The 22,542-nt window shown below is 45.9% G+C and overlaps 1 protein-coding gene across 7 annotated transcripts in view; it reads left to right on the top strand.

Moving 5' to 3' along the window:
* KATNB1 (katanin regulatory subunit B1) overlaps positions 1-22,542 on the top strand; it is a 637,584-nt gene that overhangs the window by 525,334 nt on the left and 89,708 nt on the right. For all 7 annotated transcript variants that reach the window (XM_078671470.1, XM_078671472.1, XM_078671466.1 and 4 more), the window contains 2 exons: positions 2,826-2,972; positions 13,696-13,772. In XM_078671470.1, coding sequence (XP_078527596.1) covers positions 2,826-2,972; positions 13,696-13,772 — 224 coding nt within the window. The remainder of the gene's footprint in view (positions 1-2,825; positions 2,973-13,695; positions 13,773-22,542) is intronic.

Here is a 22,542-nt window from a genome sequence, read left to right as displayed (position 1 = left end):
GCTGTGGCAGGTTGATGGCCGCACTGCCCGCTGGTCCTCGCAGTCCCGCAGAGGTCCGGTGTTCAAATCCGCTAGCCCACAAGAGTCTCCTCTGGCGAGCGGCTCCCGCGAAGCGGGGGCCGCGAGAGGTGGGGGCGAGTTCAGGGAACAGCAGCAAGAACACAGCACTCCCGCAAATGGAGCACTGCACAAACCCTCAGAACAGAGCAAAAGATCCAACGACGCTCACTCCCCTCGGTGATTTTAGATTTAGTAGAGCCGGGAGGTGGGGGCGGGAAGAGGACCAGCTGTGGCAGGTTGATGGCCGCACTGCCCGCTGGTCCTCGCAGTCCCGCAGAGGTCCGGTGTTCAAATCCGCTAGCCCACAAGAGTCTCCTCTGGCGAGCGGCTCCCGCGAAGCGGGGGCCGCGAGAGGTGGGGGCGAGTTCAGGGAACAGCAGCAAGAACACAGCACTCCCGTAAATGGAGCACTGCAGCAACCCTCAGAACAGAGCAAAAGATCCAACGACGCTCACTCCCCTCGGTGAATTTAGTAGAGCTGGGAGGTGGGGGCGGGAAGAGGACCAGCTGTGGCAGGTTGATGGCCACACTGCCCGCTGGTCCTCGCAGTCCCGCAGAGGTCCGGTGTTCAAATCCGCTAGCCCACTAGAGTCTCCTCTGGCGAGCGGCCCCCGCGGAGCGGGGGCCGCGAGAGGTGGGGGCGAATTCAGGGAACAGCAGCAATAACACAGCACTCCCGCAAATGGAGCACTGCAGCAACCCTCAGAACAGAGCAAAAGATCCAACGACGCTCACTCCCCTCGGTGAATTTAGTAGAGCCGGGAGGTGGGGGCGGGAAGAGGACCAGCTGTGGCAGGTTGATGGCCGCACTGCCCGCTGGTCCTAGCAATCCCGCAGAGGTCCGGTGTTCAAATCTGCTAGCCCACAAGAGTCTCCTCTGGCGAGCAGCTCCCGCAAAGCGGGGGCCGCTAGAGGTGGGGGCGAGTTCAGGGAACAGCAGCAAGAACACAGCACTCCCGCAAATGGAGCACTGAAGCAACCCTCAGAACAGAGAAAAAGATCCAACGACGCTCACTCCCCTCGGTGAATTTAGTAGAGCCGGGAGGTGGGGGCGGGAAGAGGACCAGCTGTGGCAGGTTGATGGCCGCACTGCCCGCTGGTCCTCGCAGTCCCGCAGAGGTCCGGTGTTCAAATCCGCTAGCCCACTAGAGTCTCCTCTGGCGAGCGGCTCCCGCGGAGCGGGGGCCGCGAGAGGTGGGGGCGAGTTTAGGGAACAGCAGCAAGAACACAAAACTCCCGCAAATGGAGCACTGCAGCAACCCTCAGAACAGAGCAAAAGAACATCATTTTGTAGGTGTGCACATGCTAGGTGTGTGTGCCTACAAAATTATTTTTTCGTCTCTTTTTTTATCCACTTTTTTTTAATGATTTTTTTTTAGCCAAGCTGCACACCATCATGGATCCTGTAAAGCATGGCTAAAACCATTGTCAAAGCCAATAGGTCCAAAAGGTGAGGCCTGTCTGCTTTGCCCATGATTGTTTACTAGAGGAATGCTGCACCACAATGGAGCGACTAGCATTAATCGACATTTCAGTACTGCCTCTTAAACTTTTGTGTCCCTGTATTCCATGCTCCCTATCATCAACGGTTTATTAGCAACGTGAGGGTTTGGTTCAGACCTACTATTTCTGTGGGTAAAAGCACTAAGCATAAATATTGGTTTTCTTTAATTAACAGGAACAAGTTGTTATTGGATACATCCCAGCCTTCTAAACATGCCGTGGGACACACCAGCTTGTTTGTCTCACAATAGAGATAGGCTGCACTAGGCAAAATGCCCCCCACCCCCAAGGAATGCACTACGTCATCATTGAAATCAGTTAACCTCTTCTTATGGAAGGAACTACTCAAACAATCCCTAACCATTTCTTCTTCATTGTTCCAGTGAAAACTTTTCATACCAATGACAATGAAATACACTACACATGGCACAATACGCATCTATTACTATCTTCCCGGTCCCCAGGTAATTCATATAGATTTACAGAAAACTGTCTCTTCTTTGGCAATACCCATCCCACCAAACCGAATAGATTCCCATCCCAGTGTTACAGCTTAACCCTGGTGGAATGAAGATATTAAGTAAAGGAAGCATCTTACCTTATGAATTTCCTGACTTTTTATATTTCATGGCAAAGCCACTGTTATTATACTAGTCAATGAAATCTCTTAGTTTTTTTTACACACACACACACACTCACAGTCAAACACATAGATAGTGATTTAGAGATAGTGTGCCTTTGGCAGTGTACTGCTTACTATTCGGATGCAAGCATGAAAATCTCCGAAAGATCCAATGCTAAAGGAGAAAGCGAGTTACTGACTTGTAATTCTTTTTCTACAGCTTTGATTTCTTTCATAAATTTGCATGTAGCCTCCCATCCTCTTCAGAAAAGAGGTTAGCTTTAAAGCTATCCTTTCACACTTGTGCTTCCTACTCTGAACTAGAGGCCTGTAGGGGATGGAGGTTGGAGCACACCACCTTGGTTAGATTTTGAAGTTTTTTATTGAAAGGAAAAACAAACTATTGTTTAGTTTTTCAGGTTTGTTAATGCTGTTTATTGCTATTGTAAATTACCAAATTACCAGGGACTCCTAACTTGACAATAGGGATAAATCAAGGATGTGCATCTATAAAAGATAACATTACTGGAGAACTTTAGTTACAGGTAAGTATGTGTGTACTTCCCACAGCCCCCACTCACCCCAGAAAAAGCTCCACCTCCTAAATTCTGAACTGTTTCTTCTCCTGCCTGTTTTCCAGCCGTCAGACAAAGGCCAGTCCGAGGTGGTCGATGAAGAGGCTATGTCACAGATCCGTAAAGGACATGATACAATGTGCATGGTACTTACCAACAGAGCTAGACACCTGGACTCTGTGCGGGCCGTTTGGAGCACAGGGGATATCAAGGTGAGGAAATACAAAGAGATTTTTATTGCAGTGCCCCTGACTTCTATTGTTACAAGTATCTATCTCTTGAAAAGCTAGAACATCTGCTTTACACCACTTTCTACAGCTCCCACATTAAAAGGTTCAGGCTTAAATTACCTACCCCACTCAAGCAGTCAGTCTTGTGATTTGAAAGTTCAGCTTGACCACAACTCAAGGTTCAGTCTATAGCTTTCATTGCAGCTCTCAAAAGAGCAAGAAATATGTGGTTGCTTGTTCTTTGAATATCCTTCTGCAGTCACAGTCACCCCTCCTGTATTTCCTACAACATTCAAAAAAATTAATGAAATATTGTTATTCAAATAGGGCCAGACGTTAACAATGTATTCCTTTTCTGGCAAGAAGGTGAGGAGCATGGTAGGGTTTCTGACTTTAAAGTTATCTTACAGAAATCTCAAATATTTGTCATCTCAAAAAGAAAAGATCAGAGTCTGAGTTGATGCAGAATTTCTCTTTTGACGGACGAGGGAGTTCAGAACTGCCTTCGAATCCAGATAATGTCCTTGATAAGATAAATTGTATTGGCTAATTACAGTCCCTAAATAAAGGCTACATGGGAACATCTAAAGACCTGGTAGACATTACCAAATGCAATTTGGTCTTGTGAATACATCCCGATTCAGTGTTTCAGAAGGGCATATTTAGGGCATCCATTCTAACTACTGAATCGCAGCTATATGTACTAATGGTTTGCGACCGAATTACATCTGCAAAACATACATTTTTTTTTACAGATTACTAAAAGTTAGTGGTAACCATTAGCAAATGGGAAGGGTCCTCAAAGGAACCCTTCCCCTTTGAGAATGTAAACTAAATATTTTTTAAGACCAGGCAGTGGTCCCACCAACTACTGCTTGCTCTTGAAAAATGAAACACAAAAGTTTAGTTTTCTATTTTTTTTCTAACTCATCCCATTTTCCTTTATGTAAAACGGGCTGCATTAAAAAAAAAAGTTCTTTATTAAATGGCATTCACATAAGTGGTGGTCTGCTTACCCCAGCAGGTCACCATGAATGTGATGGCTATCATTTGTAATAGGTCGTAAATTGCGACCTAGCTCATTAATATTCATGAGGTAGATTGTTTTGCAAACCACTGGGAATCCCTATTTAAAAGATTTAAGTTTTCTTATATTAAGAATTGGGATTTCCGTATTGCGATTCGATAAGAATCACAATTTGGAAATCCCAATTCTACATTTTTGTACATATGGCCCTAAATCCTCTCAAGACACTTTGGAACACATGAGGTAAAGAGGGAGATGTTTTAACTGTGACCAAATCTTCCAAACAGTTACACGCTTGATAGGCGCTGCATAACAAAATTCGAGAAATAGTTGCTTCAGAAGAGGGAAACAAGAAGCATGTATCAAATATTTGCAGATTCTTCACGGAACTAAGGAATGAGGAGAAATTCTTTGGAAAGAAACTCTGGGAGGGTGATTTGAGTCACATTTTCACCAACCAGGAATAAGAGGAGATCTATTGTATAATACAAAATACTGTCAGGAGTGCTTTGAGCAAGGAATCCATGGTCAGGGTTTCACTGTTCTTGGTACCACACACCCAATAAACAACAGAGATGGAATTCAGAGCTGTAAGAGGGATGCTGGTGTGGGAATGGGAACAGAGAACCTATTGGACATGAGCTCTTGACATATTAAACAAAATGTTTGATGCATCTCTAAGTTCCCTGCTTTGACTTTACTGGGGCTACCAAAAAGACAAACATGCCCACTATAAGTTACTGAGTCTAATGTGCAGCGCGGCGGGAATATGGACCTTGCCACTTGAACAAAAGTCAGAGGACATTCAATAAGAATGAGCTCCCTTTTTTAGATTATCCTCCAGCCGTAGGTCAAAAACATAAGAGACTTACATTTGGGTAAAATAAGTCATCAAAAACAATTAGTGGAGAATGGAACTAAGCTCTTTTGCACTATGTTAGAGTCCTTCATCATTTTTTTACTCCATTCCCTATTATGCAGGACACTAACATTGTGCAAAAGAGCTTGTTCCATTCTCCACTAACTGTTTTTGATGACAGTCTGGAATATTTGCTTACTGTGTTTTTACGGGGGGCGTGGCCGAGCAACAAGATGGCTGCTTTGTGAAGTGGCTCTACCGGGCGAGCTAAACATCCGCCAGTTATCGGGCACCAGATTATCAATCCTGGCTCCTAACTAGGAGGACTGTGTGCAGACAAAGCAGAGGTGTGCATTGAGGGCTCCAGAGCCGCGGTGCACTATACAGAGTTGAAGAAACAGCTCATCCTGGCCCCTCGGCCTGGGCCAGGAAGGGAGGCGCACTGCTGAGCCGTATCGCAGTGGCACCCGCTGTGCGGACTAACTGGGTGAAGGCGGACCCGAAGCAGCGGAGGACCGACTGATCGCCCTTGCCTTGGAGGTGAGGCAAGGCGCTGTGGCAGAAGCCCGAGTGGAAGACCAGCGCCATCGTGAAATGGCAGCCAGGTGTTGGGACCGCACAGGGAGCCTGCAGAAGAGCGGACTTGTGGGGGAAATGCTTGCGGCTGCAGCGGTCCTCGCACTTGAGGTGCTGGGGGCGACTGCATCAGCCTACAATCGCCAGAAAGACCACTCGGAGCCAAGACGGCTCACACAGAACCCTCCTCCCCCGCACAGAGAGTGTGAACACTGTACAGGCGGCCCGAGCGTGGAGAGAGAGCCGGGCCTGCGGCGCACGCCGGTAACAGCTGAGGCTGGTGTAGACGTGCGAGGCGGGCCTGAGGTGTGGTGGGCCTGGAAGCAAATGTGCGGGGGTCTGGAAGCGAATTTGAGGAGTTCGTAGCTCCATTTGACCAAGATCTAAGGCCCTCACCGCGCAGAGGCCCCATACGAGGCTGGGGCCTCTGTCATCAGAGACACACGCTGGATTAGTGACGCACTCTGAAACTCTGCACACAACAATTAAGGCGGAGCTCTCCCCCCGCCTAGCAAAGAAATCGGCATACATCACGCGAGCCCCCCCCCCCCCCCCCCCCCCAGGCAGCCAGAACCACTGCAACAACATACAATTACCGGCTGCCAGAGAAAGCAAGGCCCAGTGGCGCACACAATTATCAGTCAGTATGGGGGACCAGGAACAGCCTAAACACACACTCCCCTCCGAAGTGTCAATAAAGTTGTATGTGTGGAAGAGGGTTTACATACAGCCAGCGCGGAGCTGAGCGCTTAGAGTCACAGAAGGGCCGACAACTCTCCAGAATACCTGCACCCGGCCTTCTAAGACTACCAAAATCTGGGCACACGCCCATTTCCTCTTCAGGCAACACCCGAACGCATCGGAGGGCCCCCACTTCCTGTAATACAGCAACATTGAAAACAGTTGCAATGGGCAACACGTACAATAAACAAACGAAAATTAGCTTTGAAAAACGCTCCACAAGGTTGCAAAATGCCGAACCGACTCCACTGATGATAGTGCCAGAAACACAACTCTAACCTGATCAGGAAGATGACATCAAGAGAATGCTGCATGAAGTGAAGGTCAGTTTGCTGGTTATTGACTCAAAACTAGACTCGTTTGTGGAGCGCATGGATCATGTATTGCAAAAGGTTGAAAGGTACAAAACCAGACTTGACACACTGGAAACCAGAGTCTCTGACTTAAAGATGACCGCCAGGTAGAGAAAAGTGAACACCTTCTCTGTATGGATAAAGTGTTTGAAGTAATCAAGGCTCGCAACGAAGACCTCGAAGCAAGATCGAGGAGAAATAATGTCCGCTTAAGGGGCACACCAGAATGCACAAATAACCCAAACAGGGACAAATACATCGAAGGACTCCTATTCGGGTCTGAATTATCCACAATGTTCTTGGTGGAACGCGCCCATCGCACTCATGGACTGAGTCTCCCCCCCCCCCCTGGAGCTCAACCACGTCATATCTTGGCTCGATCATTAAATTACAGAGATAGTGACACTGTGTTAAGACTGGTCCGCAAACAAGGAGAACTACAGTATCAGAGCAATGCAATTGCCTTTTACCCGGACTTCACCCAGGTGGTCCAGCCGGGGCGACGCAAGTTCATCCCAGCCAAAAAACTGCTACAAAAAACCTGCACCAAGTATGCAATGCTTTACCCCTCTAAACTCCGAATGCAGACCGGAGGTGAACCCCTGCTAGCTACTCAAATTACTCTTGTGGGGTGGCTACACTGATCAGAAGGGGACTTCCCTGGCAGATGATGAAGGTTGTCAGCGATACAGAGGGCAGATACCTGCTAATAAAGGGGAAAACTATTAATCCGCTGGTCATTATCGTAAACCTCTATGGCCCAATGTGGTTGACCCCATCTTTTTCCAACAAGTATGGCATCAAATACAGTCCATGGGGGACGCTCCGCTACTCGGCTGAGATCCTCAAAGGATTAATAGCTGACCATAAATTGATAGACACATAGCGAGTTTTCCATCCCCCGCCGGGAGGGTACATGCATTACACAGCAGCATCATGCCTGGTCCAGAATTGACTTCTGGCGCACTGACATCAGTTTTTTCTTTTCCGCATCCGAGCGCGGATCCTGGAAAACCAGAAGTTCCTTGGCCTGGTTTTTGGGCCTTCTCAACACCCTCGGTGTCGTAGGAACAGTGTGCAATGCCTTCCGCTTTAAGGCTTGTGAAGCCTGTGCACGTCAGATGTCTGGCACTGACCCGCACCTCATCTGTATGTGGTGCCTCGACGTGCACCACGACTCCAAGGAGTGCGACGCCTGTCAGAAGATGAAGCTCATGTCCCTGAGAGAGCGTTGTATGAAACTACTGGCCACACGGCTGTCCGGTCCAGGCCCTTCGTGTCGCCGCTCTTCCTCTCAGGATCAGACCCGTTCCAGAGGTCGTTCCCGCGAATGTCATTCACAGGCAGGTAAGCACAAGCCCCAAAGAGGTGGAAGGCACTCATGTTGGGTCATCGCCAGCGGATTCTTCCTCTGCACCGGCTGTGTGCATCGACTCCGGTTCCAGAGCCGATACGGCGCAGACGGCACACAGCCCAATGGGTCCTCCAAGTCACCCATCTAGCCCACCCGTCAATCTTCACATAGCCCTGAGCGGCTTCCTGCATCGACGTCGGAGGCGGCGCGGGCCCCGACGCCCGGCATGCCCAAACGTGCGCATTTTGCAGAGGGATCGACGTCAGACAGCGTCCAGGTCGAGTCCCCTCTGGAGGTCATCGATGTCCAGGCGACTCCGCCGAGTCGATCGACGCCAGTACTGAAGTAGATTCCTCTTCCCTTGGTTGAGGTTGTTGCTCCTCCAGATTCATTGGGCGGCGATAGGTCTCATACATGGCGTTGGTTGACGCCGGTACTAGCAATTACGCCTCCTCCTTTGCAACATGATGCTTCCCTGGACTCCCCAGATCAAGGGCCCATGGTTCAAGTACCTAGTGTTGCCTGGCCTTCGAATCAGTCTCCGGCTCCTCTGCTCCTTATGTCTACTGGCGGGATTAGCCTTCAACCGTCTCCTACAGACGGTTTGTTATCACCTATACGGATGGTGACTGAATCTAGTGCTGCCTTCGCACGAGCTATTCTTGGGGTGGCTGTTATACTCCGCTTTCAGCCTCCTATGGTGCCTCTATTTTCCGATACTTTATTGGATCTGTTCCATTTGGAACCTATCGAGGTAGAGACTTTGCTACCGTTTGGGGACTCTTTATCTGACATCCTGCGTGGCACTTGGTCCAGACCCTCTTCTGGTGACCCTGTTGATCGGGCTATTGCTCGTAGTCACCGCCAGGGCCCCGGACTGGGAACAAAAACTAGCCCTGGCAAAGTGCTCGCCCCTCCCCTCCCCCGGGGGGGGGGTTAGGGGTGCAACCGAGTTTTTTGGAAGGGCTGCTTTTCGGCCGGTTTTGTTACAGGGCCGATATGCTGCAAAAACAGCTCTGCATCAAAATCGACCACCAGGGGCCCAAAACCGGCCCCCACCCTTGCGGCGCACCAGGGGATTGCCCGGTGCCCGCAACATCCAGTCCGGGCCTGGTTACCGCCCTGCTCCGGGTGATCCTCTTTGCCTGTCTCTTCACCCAACAGCTCAGGGCCTAGTTGTTCAGGCAGCTTTTAATTTACAGACTTCACCCACATTGCCATTGTTACCTCCCACCAGGAAGTCTAGATGGCTGGATGATTCTGGTCGCCGGCTTTTCGCCTCTGCCAGCGCAGGCGTCCGGGCTTTAAATACGGCATGTGTGTTTGCACGCGCATCCTCAGCCGTTTGGGACTCAGTTGCAAACCTTCTTCCTTCTGTTCCAGAGGGACAGCGGTCAGGATTGCTTCCACTTTTGCTGCATGGCAGGAACATGGCAAAATTCTCCCTTAGGTCTTCCCTTGATGCGACTGATTTTATGGGACGGGTCCTTGCTCGTGCTGTGGCTTTACACTGCCATGCTTGGTTATTCGACAATTGCTTCCCAGATCATATCCGGGATGCCCTCAGAGATCTGTCGTTCAATGGAGTGGATCTTTTTGACCGCCACGCGGATTCGGCGGTCTCCCGCCTCTTGTCCAGGCTGCAGTAAATTCTGGTACCATATTCTATGCTTCCTTTTACGGCACCCAACCTAATGCACTGATTGGTTATAGTGCCGGTTACTGCTCATGGCTGGTTAGACATTTCTGTGTTCGTTCAGTACAACCGTTCGGCTCCTTCTCTTGTTTTTCAGTCCTCTGACTGTATGCTTAGCCCAAGAGGACACCCCTACCGGGGATTAGCCTTAACCTATGTGGGCTATTTGCTGGCATTAGGTTCTGCCTTCGCCTTGATACGCTCCTATGGAGTCTTCTCAAGGACATCCTGCTGGGAGTCACTTGTTTATTCCTACAGTGATCCCTATATAGCATTGCTCTGTTGCATATCTGGTTTGGTCCGTCTGTGGTGCATCAGAACCTGGCATAGGTTCCATGCCGTGTCTATCTTGCACGCCTGGCGGAATACCTCGTTGTCGCAGTTTCTTCACAATTGACACCCTATTGCCGCTGTGCAGCTTGCTTAATATTGTTCTTATTGGTGCAACTTGGACGTACAGCCTTTTCTGAGTTTGTCCTACAAGGTAGTGGATTAGTCGATGTTCTCTACGGTGCGTGGTTATGACCTCCTTCTGGCCACTTATCCTACAGCGGTTTCCATATTCCCTTCTGTTTCCGTACGGGGTTTCCATGTTTTTACTTGAGTTCCTGCTGTGCACTCTCCAAGGGGCGTGTTTTCCTTGGAATACACGCTTCTTGGGGTCCGGGACCTTTACATTTGTCCTCACTTTTTCCACTGTCGTACCTAGTTCTTTCTCCTACTCTATCTTGTAGGGGACTGTTGTTCCTTTCAGGCAAGGGGCATGGGTTACTTTCTGCTCTGGACATTGTTCTACCCAGTTTCCACATGTCTGCGAGTAAATTCAGCGTACTATAGACTCTTGTTGGGTCACGTTTCATTGTTTCAACGTTTTTCCTCCTGCTCTGTATCTGCTCTGTGTTCTTACCCAACGGATTCGTGCAGGCTCTTTCATCATGCGGTGTTGTGGTTCCTGACACGTTCTCCTTGTATCACCAGCTCTTATGTGGTGTCGGGCATGCTGGTGCCCTTTTTGGGCCGTTGCCTTCTTGCTGTTGTGTGCCTCTGAGCTGCTTTGCTACCCTACAAGAAGTCTTTGCTTACTTCGTGTGGTTCCAGCATCCACACGGTCTACTTAGATGCCTTCTGGTATGCTTAGGTACCTTCCGGGCTACGCTCTTGTTTGTTGACGCTCGACTGCTTGTCATCGGCCCTTCACATGTTGTGTCGAACCGCCTAGTCCTGGCGTGTCTTGTGCTTTCGTACTACCAGCATCTTGTGGCCATGGTTTGGCATCCTGCCATTGCTGTCACTTGTGTCTTGCTGGTACTGGTTTCAACAGGGCTTCTTTTCGCTGTTGTACATATTGGGCCGGTGTTCGATGTCTCTGTCATACCAGTTGCCGTCTCTTGAGGCTTGCTGCAGTCGGCACGCTGTATCCGGCGGTTCTCTCTAACCCTCAGTTTAGCTTCACTTCTCCCGAAGTCATAACCTTCCTTTTTTACTCCAGCATATCTAGCATATGGTTTCTTCTCCATGCTGCCACTTGCGGGGTAAGGGTCAGCCTATTGCCACTGCTGCCCCACGTACCTTGACAGGTGCATGTTCCACAGTGCTTTTTAACCACTGTTTTGCTTGGTCAACCGATAATTGCTTTTGCTTTCTGTCGCCACCTTGGATAATGTGGATCCTTCAAACCCCGGGCTGGTTCATCTCCTTTGTTGAAATTATGAACTCCCTTCGCCACAGGCATTCTGATTGTTCTTGACGGCTTCTAGTGCCTTTGCCTCCCATTGCTTTCTGCTCTCTTTAGAGCTTCATGTTCTGGTGGTTAACTGCGCTAACATTACTTTACTCATTGTGGTTTGTCCACAAGGTTGACAGTGCTGTTAAGTCATCTTATGGGCGACTGAGTTCTTTCAGGAACTTAGTGAGGTTCAGTCGCAGGCCCGCCTCCTCCATGGGAATGGCTGTGGTATCTATTCTAAGTTAAGGAATCTGCAGCTAGACGTCTCTATCAGATGAACGAGTTACTTACCTTTGGTAACAATGTATCTGGTAGAAACCTAGTCTAGCCGCAGATTCCTTAACGCCCGCCCGTCCTCCCCGTTCTGCGAGGACCTTTTCAGGTTAGGGCTTTCTATACTCGCCTCCCTTAGGGTGGCTTGCCCTTTTGCATGGTGATATTCTCTCACTTCAACACAGACTGTTTTGTTCTGTTTCTCTGCTCTATCCTGCCCATTCTCTAGATTAGGCGGTATGTTAATAGTTCATGTGTTCCTTTAGCCTGGATTGTAGGGTGTGAAATCTATTCATGTTTTTCCCACCATCCCGTTCTCCCCTTCTACATTGCCTTGTGGTCTTTTCCACCCCTGCAGCCTTTTCCTTCAGATCTATTGGCTCTGTAGGTTTATGGGTCTTTGATTGGGGTTGCGACGTCTCTTTCTGGTGAGGTCTTGTGGTGAACTTTCCTTACTCTTGTGTTCCGGACTTGTTCTCCTTCACGTTTTTACTTTCTGGATGCGGACTTCTATTCTCTGCCAGGCTGTTTTCCACATCCTTGTCTTCCTTTAATGTTGATTGAACCTTTGCACTTGCGAGGTGGATTTTCAGAGTTTTACTCTCGCACCTGTCAATTTCTTCAATTTTTTCATCATTTTTGCACACTGTTCCCATATTCTCATAGTTTTTTGGTGATGGCTCCGCGTTCTGACGCAGATAAGTTTCTCTGGCGAAAACTGATGTCAGCGCACCGGGAGGGGAATATACGGCTCCGCTGACATCATGTTCTTGGACGACGTCAGGGCGGAACCGGGCGGCACCGCCCCCCGGTGCGCAGATGTGCTGCTGCGGAAAATTTTCCAGATCCAGTCTGATACCTGGGGATATTCTAAGTTAAGGAGTCTGCGGCTAGATTATGTCTCTACCAGATACATCGTTACCGAAGGTAAGTAACTCGTTTATTTACTCTCTCAGTACCTAAACTTTACATACAACCATTTACTTGGTGCTTCCCTCCAAATGCACTTCTAGAAAAGGTTTTCAGAGCAGGAGTTTTGATAGCAAATAACAGAATATTTCGAGCCCAACTCAGGGTGAGTGGACACCGTTGGGGCGCTCTGGGAAGCATTCAAAGTGGTGATCCGGGGGCCGGGCAGTCTAGGGTACTCTGAGACATCCGTGGTAGTTTGAGTAGATTACCTGATTTTTCTTTATAAAGGATCTGACTTTTTATCTTATAACGGGTGCCTAACTGCTGACCTATATTTATTCTAGACCTCAACACCCCTGGTGTACCTTGATACCGATTTCCAGCGCTGCCCCTATTCTAGAACAGGGATCTACATACGATTTTGAAAAAGACAGCTCAGCCCTAACTTTTAGCTACTTTTAGATGTCACTACTGCAGAATGCTGCTTGAGCTCAGCCTGTAAGATTACTCCTATTCTAGACATCAAAATGCCCTTATAGTTCTCTCTGTGCAGATCGTTTTGTATCTGCATCACCGATTCATAGTCCTGATTTAAGACACTCAAGCACCTCTGCCATTCCATGTACACTCCTTGTATCTCATTGAGGAGACCTCACAAAACTCTGTTAATGTTCATTAATTATGGCTTGTAATAAACTCACTGCAAGTTAATTACAAAGAAATTACAAAACTCTGCTACAATACCTCATTTCTGGCTGGCACTATTGTGCCCTTGTTTACAGCCCTTGCTAACATCTCTGACCTGGTAAATTGCATCAACGCTTATGCTACCAGTGCCACACTTTCACACACCCTTCGATGAAAGCAGCTGCAACATGATCTATATCCTCCCTTACTATGCCAGTATTAAAACTCGCTCTTTAAACATGCTATCACGCCACCATTGGTGGTGTTTGAACTGGATGTTAATAAAGGGCCTCACCACAACCCTTATTTGCAGTTTTCCCTGCTCATTTTATATTCCATATGTTTTGTGTGATATTATACCACCTTCTTGGCCCTAGTATAGATTGGTGAGGCCATAAAGCAAAACAAACCTTGGTGGTGTTTGGAGGCTGATTTTGGATTTATTGATGGAACTTGATGATTGATAATGGATTATGACCTTTTGTCTCTCTTTGCTACTAGACTTCTGTGGACTCTGCAATCAGGGTTGATGATCTGTCGGTTATGGTGGATGTATTGAACATAGTTAATCAGAAAGCGTGAGTATCCCTTGCATCTATACATTAGTAACATTTAATATTGTTCCACACCTGGAGTGGCTGGGTGATGCGTACTAGCGAAAGCTGGTGAATTAAGCACTTTTCAAGGGAAATTGAGGTGACAAGTAGGATATAGAAATTTTTTGTTTTTGCCATGTCTGATTTCAGTACTAGCTGATATTCCTGCGCAAGATTGTAGGAGGTAGTTCATAGGTTAGCTATAACATTTTTTTCAGAGATCTCTGCATATATGGAGGTATTGCAAAATGGAGAGAAAGGAAAATCTGCTTAATTTACAAAGTATTGAAGAGCAGCTGGAGATAATAGCATAGACTAACACAGCTAAACGCCTGCTCAGACACCTATGGTATGGAAACCCTTAAGAGCACTACTCAAGATGAGTTACATCACCAGAGAGAAGTAGTATAGGGGGTGTAGCTGGTGATCTCGAAGACTAACCAGTCTGACATGGTCTTGGAGAAACCAAAATAAATGTTATGTGTAACCCACATAAACAGTTTGGGTGTGTTAAAGTTTTTTGGTATATATATATATATATATATATATATATATATAGAATGTGTGGCAGTTGCTAGCATAAGTCTGCCATCTAATGTTGGCTCTGAAGTATGCAGGTTGTTTTTCCATCGAAGTCTTTCGAATCACGTGGTATAGTGACTCCTCCTCTCACTTGTAGTGCACATGGTCATCGACTCCATTGTTAGAGATGTTTTTATTTCCCCCCCTGGTTCGGTTGTGTGTTCCTCTGCTCCGGTCGTTGTCTTACGATTCTTTCTGATACAGTCAGTATTGTTTTCGATCGAGATTCTATCACTAGTTATAGAAATATCAAACTAACGTCGAATTCGTCCGGGGGATTCAATTTGATCGCGCCCTTCGGGGCCTTCACCCTTCAGGTAGGAAATTCTCTCACACGTTTTTTTTCTTATAAAACGTCCAAATGCGATGGAACGGACACCTTTTACATTTTGTCCTGTGTCACGCAAAACTTCCACACAGATTTTACACAAGGTGTATAATTCCTGTTGCTCTCTTGATCATCTGGAAGAAAATTGTGATGACTGCAGATCGGTCCGATCAAAAAAGGCTAAGGGATCGCAAAATCAGAAGACCTCAAATGTCTTGACAGAGCATCGGAGACACGCCAGACGTTTTCAGTTGGGAGGAAACCGAAATTGCTACAGATCTGTCAGCTGCAGATGAAAGTCATTTCTCTCAGGAACACAGCTCCGACTCAGATGCTGAACAAGATACCATTACAGCAGGACAACGGACCGTGAGTAATTTACCCAGAACGCCTCCATCCAAACAATCAACAGCCCCAAAAGTCTGCTGTTGGGCCACCGCTGCCTATGGGCCATTGTCGTCACCGACTGGCTGATTCCAGAATGTCTAGCCTTGGCTCCGCTCCGGAAAACAGCCTAAAGCAAAGGTTCTCAGTCCGAAACACTCTGCATCCAAATCATCCTCACTTTTTGCACCGAGGCAATCTAAAGCAGACGCTTCTACATCTTCAGAACCGAAATTTTCAGATCCGAAAAAGTGACCACACTTTGCATCAACAAAAAAACAAACAGTTGCATATATATATATATATATATATATATATATATATATATATATATATATATATATATATATATGTATATGCCTTACCGGATTATTCCTGGAATATATATATATATATATTTCACCATTCCGTCGCTTCCACCTCGCTCTGGAGTTGCAGCAAGCCAGGGTAAATAGCATTCGGACACGGACCAGTCAAGTTTCGTTTCCGTTTTTTTAGTGCAGGTAAAGTCCATATATATATATTCACTGAAAAAACCATAGGTTTTACACCAGTTATAGTTAGCTGGAAATTTTACTCGCATAAAACCATTGAAATTCCCACGTTATAGTTAGTTGGACTCACTATAACTTGCGCGTGCAATGCACTGCTGATGACGTCACATATTACATCACTCATGACATGGTCAGTGACATCACTCATGACATCACTGATGACATCATCCAGTGAATGTGTGTCTTTCTGAAAAATAAATATGTGTTATATATGTATATGTAAAAGTTGATGGAAGAATAAATGTTTAAATAAGTGTTTACATGGATTTTTTATTAAAAAAAATTGATTGGTTAACTGGCTTATTAAGTGTATCTTAGTGAATACATATATTAGTGAGTAATATTTAAATATATGTATTAGTGTTTCACTTTGTGTATAAGTGGCTGCATGGGTTGGTGAGTAGCTACATGTGTATGTATATGGGTTATTAGATGTTTTTCTTAGTATCAGTATGAGTGTTTGTGTGGTTTGGTGGGGGTATTACTTAGCACATAGATGCATGAATGACTAACTCTCTCTTTGTATGTGTTTTGAAGACAGCATATGTGCAGGACTGTATGGGTGGATGAGTGTGTATATGTGTGTGTTAGTGAGTGAATGACTGTCTCACTAGTGTCTTTATCAGTAACTACATATGTTTTAATCTAGTATATGTGAATATTGATGTATATAAGTGAGTATATGTGAGAGTGAGGGATTGTAAGAGTTCCTGTTTAAATAAGTATGTGTTTCTATAAGTGATTGTTTAAGAGAGTAAGTATGTGTAAGTTTCCTTAGAAGTAAGGTGGTAGTGTGTGTATAGCTGTATATGCAAATAAATGGATGTTCAATAGTTTATTTGCATGTGTGAGTATGTGTGAGAGTATCTTTTGGATGACTGTCGGTGTGTAACAGGATGTATAGGTGTATCACTACATATCATGAGTGAGTATATGTATGAGTGACTATATAGAACTGTTGGTGTATGAGTGGATGTGTATTTAGATGGTGGAATTATTGAATTGGTTGTTGTAACTGGTATGGGTATCTCCATTATTTTGAAAATTTTAGTTTCTATTTTTCAATATGCGTTTCAAGGGTTACATTACAGTAAAGTAAAAGTAAAGTCCACATTTGTAAAGCGCACAATCACCCGTAAGGGTCTCTAGGCGCTGGGGGCCGTCGGGAAGATTAAGCGAGCTATTGCCCAGTGAAAGGAGGTCTGTCACAAGGATGGTGTCATCAGTGATGTCATGAGTGATGTCACTGACCATGTCATGAGTGATGTAATATGTGACGTCATCAGCAGTGCATTGCACGTGCAAGTTATAGTGAGTCCAACTAACTATAACGTGGGAATTTCAATGGTTTTATGCGAGTAAAATTTCCAGCTAACTATAACTGGTGTAAAACCTATGGTTTTTTCAGTGAATTTAATAGGTTTTTTAAATGCTAATTCCTAACGGTAACTGGTGTGAAACCTATGGTTTTTTCAGTGAATTTCATAGGTTTTTTAAATGCTAATTCCTAACTATAACTGGTGTGAAACCTATGGTTTTTTCAGTGAATTTCATAGGTTTTGTAAATGCTAATTCCTAACTATATATAGGGCCTCAAACCTAAGTTTTTTCAGTGAATTTCATAGGTTTTTTAATAGCTAATTTCTATAGCTATGAAATATATTTTTTATAATAAATCCTATATTGTATATTTATATAATACTTTTTTTATGTATATTTTTCCCTTTTTTTTTTTTTGCCTTGGTCCACTCCCGGTGCGCGTACCGGTGAACGCACGGGTAAGCGCAGTGTTATGGCGCGCCCCGGTGCGCGTACCGGTGAGCGTCCCGTTAGCGCTATTGCCGCGAACGAAAACAACATCGTGACGTATCGCGTAGCCGCGTGATGCGTCTTATGACGCACGCCGTAAGCGCCCCCGGGCGCGCCCAGACGCGCTTACGCTACGCGCCCCGGGCGCGTAGCATAAGCGTGTCGGTTCATGTGACCTGAAAATAACACTTTTCATTGGTTCAGAACAGTTTTGTTTTCCAAATGATGAATGCCCGGGTCATGTGACTTGAAAATAACACTTTTCATTGGTTCAGAACAGTTTTGTTTTCCAAATGATGAAAGCCCCCACCTTTTTTCCTCATTCTCACTTTGTTCTTTGAGTGAGGAAGACCTGCTTTTTTCTTAGATATATGGCTACAGTACTGTCAGCAGCTGGAGCATCTGCCCCACCACCCCCGCCACCACAAGGACCACCAGAACATCACATTGGTGGTCAAGAAGAAGAAGAAGAAGAGGAGGAGGAAGAGGAGGAAGAGAGAAGGCAGTTCCTGCCAGAAGACAATCCCCCATACAAACCTAGGGAGCACTTTAAATGGGAGTTTTATAAAATCCCAAGGGGTTCCAAAAAAGTAAACGCTGCAAAGGTGACCTGTCTCATCTGTGGCGCTGTACTATCCAGGGGGAACCCTGCCAAAAAATATTCATTTGGCAATCACACAATGATTCGCCATATGCAACGCAGGCACCCCAATAACTATTCTGCAGCATAGGTGAGAGAACTGTGCAGAAACCTTCCCCAATCGTCTTCCGGAACCTCAACAACCAAAGAACCCACTCCATCGGGTCCAGAGGCAAGGGAGATGGTGCCAAACATACAAACCAAGTTTGGTGGGTACAAAATCGTTTGCATTGTTTGTGGAAAAACAATTACCTATGGTGAGCAAAGTATTAATCTCATCAACCTTGCTGGTGACAACCACCAGTACCGAAAGAAGCCTTAATTTTTTCCTGGTTTTTTTTTTTTGCTCCAGTTGAGCCGTTTACAATTCCCTGTTTTTTGTTTGTCCCCATAAAAAATACAAAAAAATATAAAATTCTTCATAAAAGCCAAAAAAGTAAAAAATATAAAACAAAAAGAATAAAAAAAACAGTTCTTTTTAGAACTACCTCTAAGTTATAAAAAAAAATGCTAAATTTTTGGAAAACTCTGTCATTCTTTTTTCTCCAAGGTACGCTCCCCGGTGCGCGTACCGGGCGCTCCCCCGCGAAAATCGAGAGAAAAAAAATCTTTTTTTTTTCCCCCCGCGGGGCCCTTTTATGGCCCCCACATCAAACCTAGAGGGTCAAGGGGGGTCTACCCTGCCCCCTTTTAGTCATTTCCCCCTTTGTTTTTGCCACCTCTTGTGTCTCGATCCTACCGAGACACAAGATGGCGGCGCTCCGGACTGTTTGGAATGTTGACAGACACCCGAGAGCCAATCAGCTTTCCGCCAGCGAACTCGCGTAGCGCGCTGGTACGCGCCCCGGTGCGTGTACCGGGGCGCGCTTCTAGATATACATATTTTTTTGAACCTAAATTACTCAAAATCCACTGGAGCACATATCTTGAGACATAGCAAAGGCACATCGAGCTACCAGTCCCTACAATTTTGCCAAGTTTGGTGGAAATCCATTCAGCCGTTCGGGCTAAAAGTGAGTCCAACCGCCCTATGGAAATTAACATTGGGAAAACACGTTTTGGGACCCGCCTTTTATCTTGGCCCCCGCTTGACAAATCCCCCCCCCCCAAACTTTCAGGGAAGGAGCAGAGCGGAGCGGGCCATCTTCTTTGAGAAATTCGCGACGATTCGTCCACCGGCGCCAAAGTTATTCCCAATAGAATGTTGCGAATTTCCTATGGAAAACAATCCTAACTATAACTACCTATTGGCGACGTATGGACTTTATTTGAACTGGCCAAGTGTATAGTTAACCCTCCATTCACTCGACTGGCACCACATCTTAATAGAGGAGAGATTGTAACTTTCAACAGGTAATGGGAAAATAATGTTTTGGTGGAATGGCGAAAAAAAGGAATGAAAATTATAGTAACACGAGCTTAAGGCAGAACATACAAAATACACTTGCATGGATACAAATAAAAAAAATACTAATACATAGGATTTTACGTATGCGCTCCCACATGTTGGGCAGCCTTCATGGAGGCAAGTAACAACTGTAACAATGCATTACACAATTTGGAATGACAGTACAATCAAGTCCTCTAATGCACTGCAGAACTTGGAATGTTGGCTCCACAATAGCGACATACTCTGGTTTTTCCAGTTTTCCAATCCAGAGTCCAGCACCAGAAGCAAACTACAAAATTACCATGCCATCTCGGAATTTTCTGTGCAGTTATCTGCCCAGGTGCAAAATGGCAAAAGTATGTTTAGAAGCATTTGTGGTGGACAATGGAAGGGCCGGACTCATCGTACTCCTGCTTGCTGATCCATACAACGAGCTCCGTGTTGCACCTGAAGAGCACCCTGTTCTGCTAACAGAGGCCCCCTTGAATCCCAAGGCCAACCGAGAAAAGATGACCCAGATCATGTTTGAGACCTTCAACACCCCAGCCATGTATGTGGCTATCCAGGCTGTGCTGTCCCTGTATGCCTCTGGCCGTACCACTGGTATTGTGATGGATTCCGGTGATGGTGTCACCCACACTGTGCCCATCTATGAAGGTTATGCCCTGCCTCATGCCATCCTCCGTCTTGACTTGGCTGGTCGTGACCTGACAGACTACCTCATGAAGATCCTGACTGAGAGAGGCTACAGCTTCACAACTACAGCCGAAAGAGAAATTGTGCCTGATCTCAAAGAGAAGCTCTGCTATGTCGCCCTAGACTTTGAGCAAGAAATGGCCACTGCTGCTTCTTCATCTTCTGTGGAGAAGAGCTATGAATTGCCCGACGGTCAGGTGATCACCATTGGTAATGAGAGGTTCAGGTGTCCAGAGGCGCTTTTCCAGCCATCTTTCCTTGGTATGGAGTCCTGTGGTATTCAGGAAACAACCTACAACTCAATCATGAAGTGTGATGTTGATATCCGTAAGGATCTGTATGCAACAGATATTTTTAATGACCCAGTTAGATCTACAATTGTTACTCCTAGAGTTAATAAAAAAATATAAACCTTCCCCAGCGGGCCCTACATACATTAAGAGTCAACTCGCACCGGACTCTTTAATAGTGGCTATTGCTCGGAAATGAGCAAACTCTCAAGCATCTTGGTGAAGCTCCCCCACGAGACCAAGAGAGCAAACGCATATATGCAGCGGGGAAATGTGTATCAGCACAGTCATCCAACCACGGGAGAATTGCCAACTCTATCGGTCTTTTATCAAGATATGATTGGGCACACTGGGATGAATTGGAAGAAGTTCTACAACACATCCCAGAAGAACATGAGGGCATACCAAATAGCATCAGAGAGAAACTTCATCTCTAATGCAAACATAAGATGTCCCCTTAATGCTGCTGTCACAGTTGCTAGAGGTATAAATACCAGCCTTAAAGTAAGAAGACCTGCCTGATTAAGGATATCTGGTTTTAAACTAGAAGTTCAACAAAATGTGCCTCCCCTTCGATTTGATGGAGAACATCTTTTTGACCACAGGTGGATACTCTCTTAGAAACCATAAACAAGCATTTGCAATGAAATAGGTCTCGCAATCTTTAGAGTTAGAGCTATTGGCTTTGTAAATGAGAATGTGTTTATCTGTTTGTTTTGGTTTAGAGTGTCGTGGATGTATGAATAGAGACACAGCTGCAGTAGTGCATAGAGGACTTAGAATGAGGAGTTACTACTGGGACCAGAGAAGCAGCTGCTGCACTGTTTAGCAAATTTATAATGAGGAATTGCTGATGAGACCAAAGAAGCATGTAGCAGCACTGTGTAGAGGAGTTAGAATGAGGAATTACCAACTGGACCAGAGAAGCAGCTAGATCTAATGAATAACAGAAAAGATCACCCTTAGACCATAAATCCAGCTGTTAAGACCTTGACCATTGGCAGATAGTGGAAAAAGACTGAAACAAACTAATAAATGCACAGATAAGCAGGCCCAGTGATGATATTGTTTTTGTTAATGAGGAGTTGTGTGCTGAGGTTAAGAAACCTGTCTTACTTTATGACAAACACCCTTGCTTAACATAATAGCAGAACAAGCAGCGGGGCCACACACACAAACAAATACAATTAAAAATAATGGTAAAAATACAATGGAATATGTATACAAGGAAAAAGCAAGTACGTAAACCGACACAATTTGCATTATGCTTTAGACTAAATCCGGCACTATCATGCTTGCACTCGCAGCATTTGTGTTGGAGGGCAGAAGCAGTGATGGCCATGACCTCTGTTTAAAAAAAAAAGCTGCTTTTATTGTCGGAGGGTGGTGGGAGGGCCGAAGCAAATACGGGAGAAAGGCCATTAAAGAAAAGTGTCCATACTCATCTCTCTAATGCTGCCTCCTGTATTAAACACCCACTGCTTTCCTTTTATAAATTTGTGCGGAGCATGCATTTGTGTTGGAGGGTGTTAGCAACTACGAGAGCAAAGCAAACATTTTTTGTTTTTAAAAAGTCACCAAACTGCGCTCCTTAGTGTAGCCACCTCCATTAAACACCCGATGCTCACCTTTAATACGTTTCTGCTTAGCCTGCCTTTGCGCCTGCCTTTGCGCCTGGAGAGCGAAAGCAACATCGTAGCAAAGTAACCAATTTGTTTTTAAAAAACATCACCACACTCAGCTCTGTAGTGCAGCCACCTACATGTAACACCCGTTGCTTACCTTTAATAAGTTTCTGCGGAGCCTGCGCCTGTGTCGCAGGGTGGTGGGAGGGTGGCAGGAAAGACGAGAATAGAGCAAAGTTTTTTTTAAAGGTAACCACATTTAGCTCTATAGTGTTTCCACCTACGTGAAATACTTGCTGCTTGCCTGCTATAAGTCTCTGCAGAGCTTCAAACAAGCCGATCAGTTTGTTTTCTAGAGATCACGGAACGTGGGCAGTCTACACTGTAATATGTAAAGGAAATCTGCGATGCTTGAAAATGCAGCTTCCTCAGAAGGACGAGCCATCGGGACCTT

Source organism: Lissotriton helveticus, chromosome 12 (assembly GCF_964261635.1).
Source record: "Lissotriton helveticus chromosome 12, aLisHel1.1, whole genome shotgun sequence".
Lineage (NCBI taxonomy): Eukaryota > Metazoa > Chordata > Amphibia > Caudata > Salamandridae > Lissotriton > Lissotriton helveticus.
The sequence above is the reverse complement of the archived record's forward strand: the minus strand, read 5'-3'. Positions and strand labels throughout refer to the sequence as shown.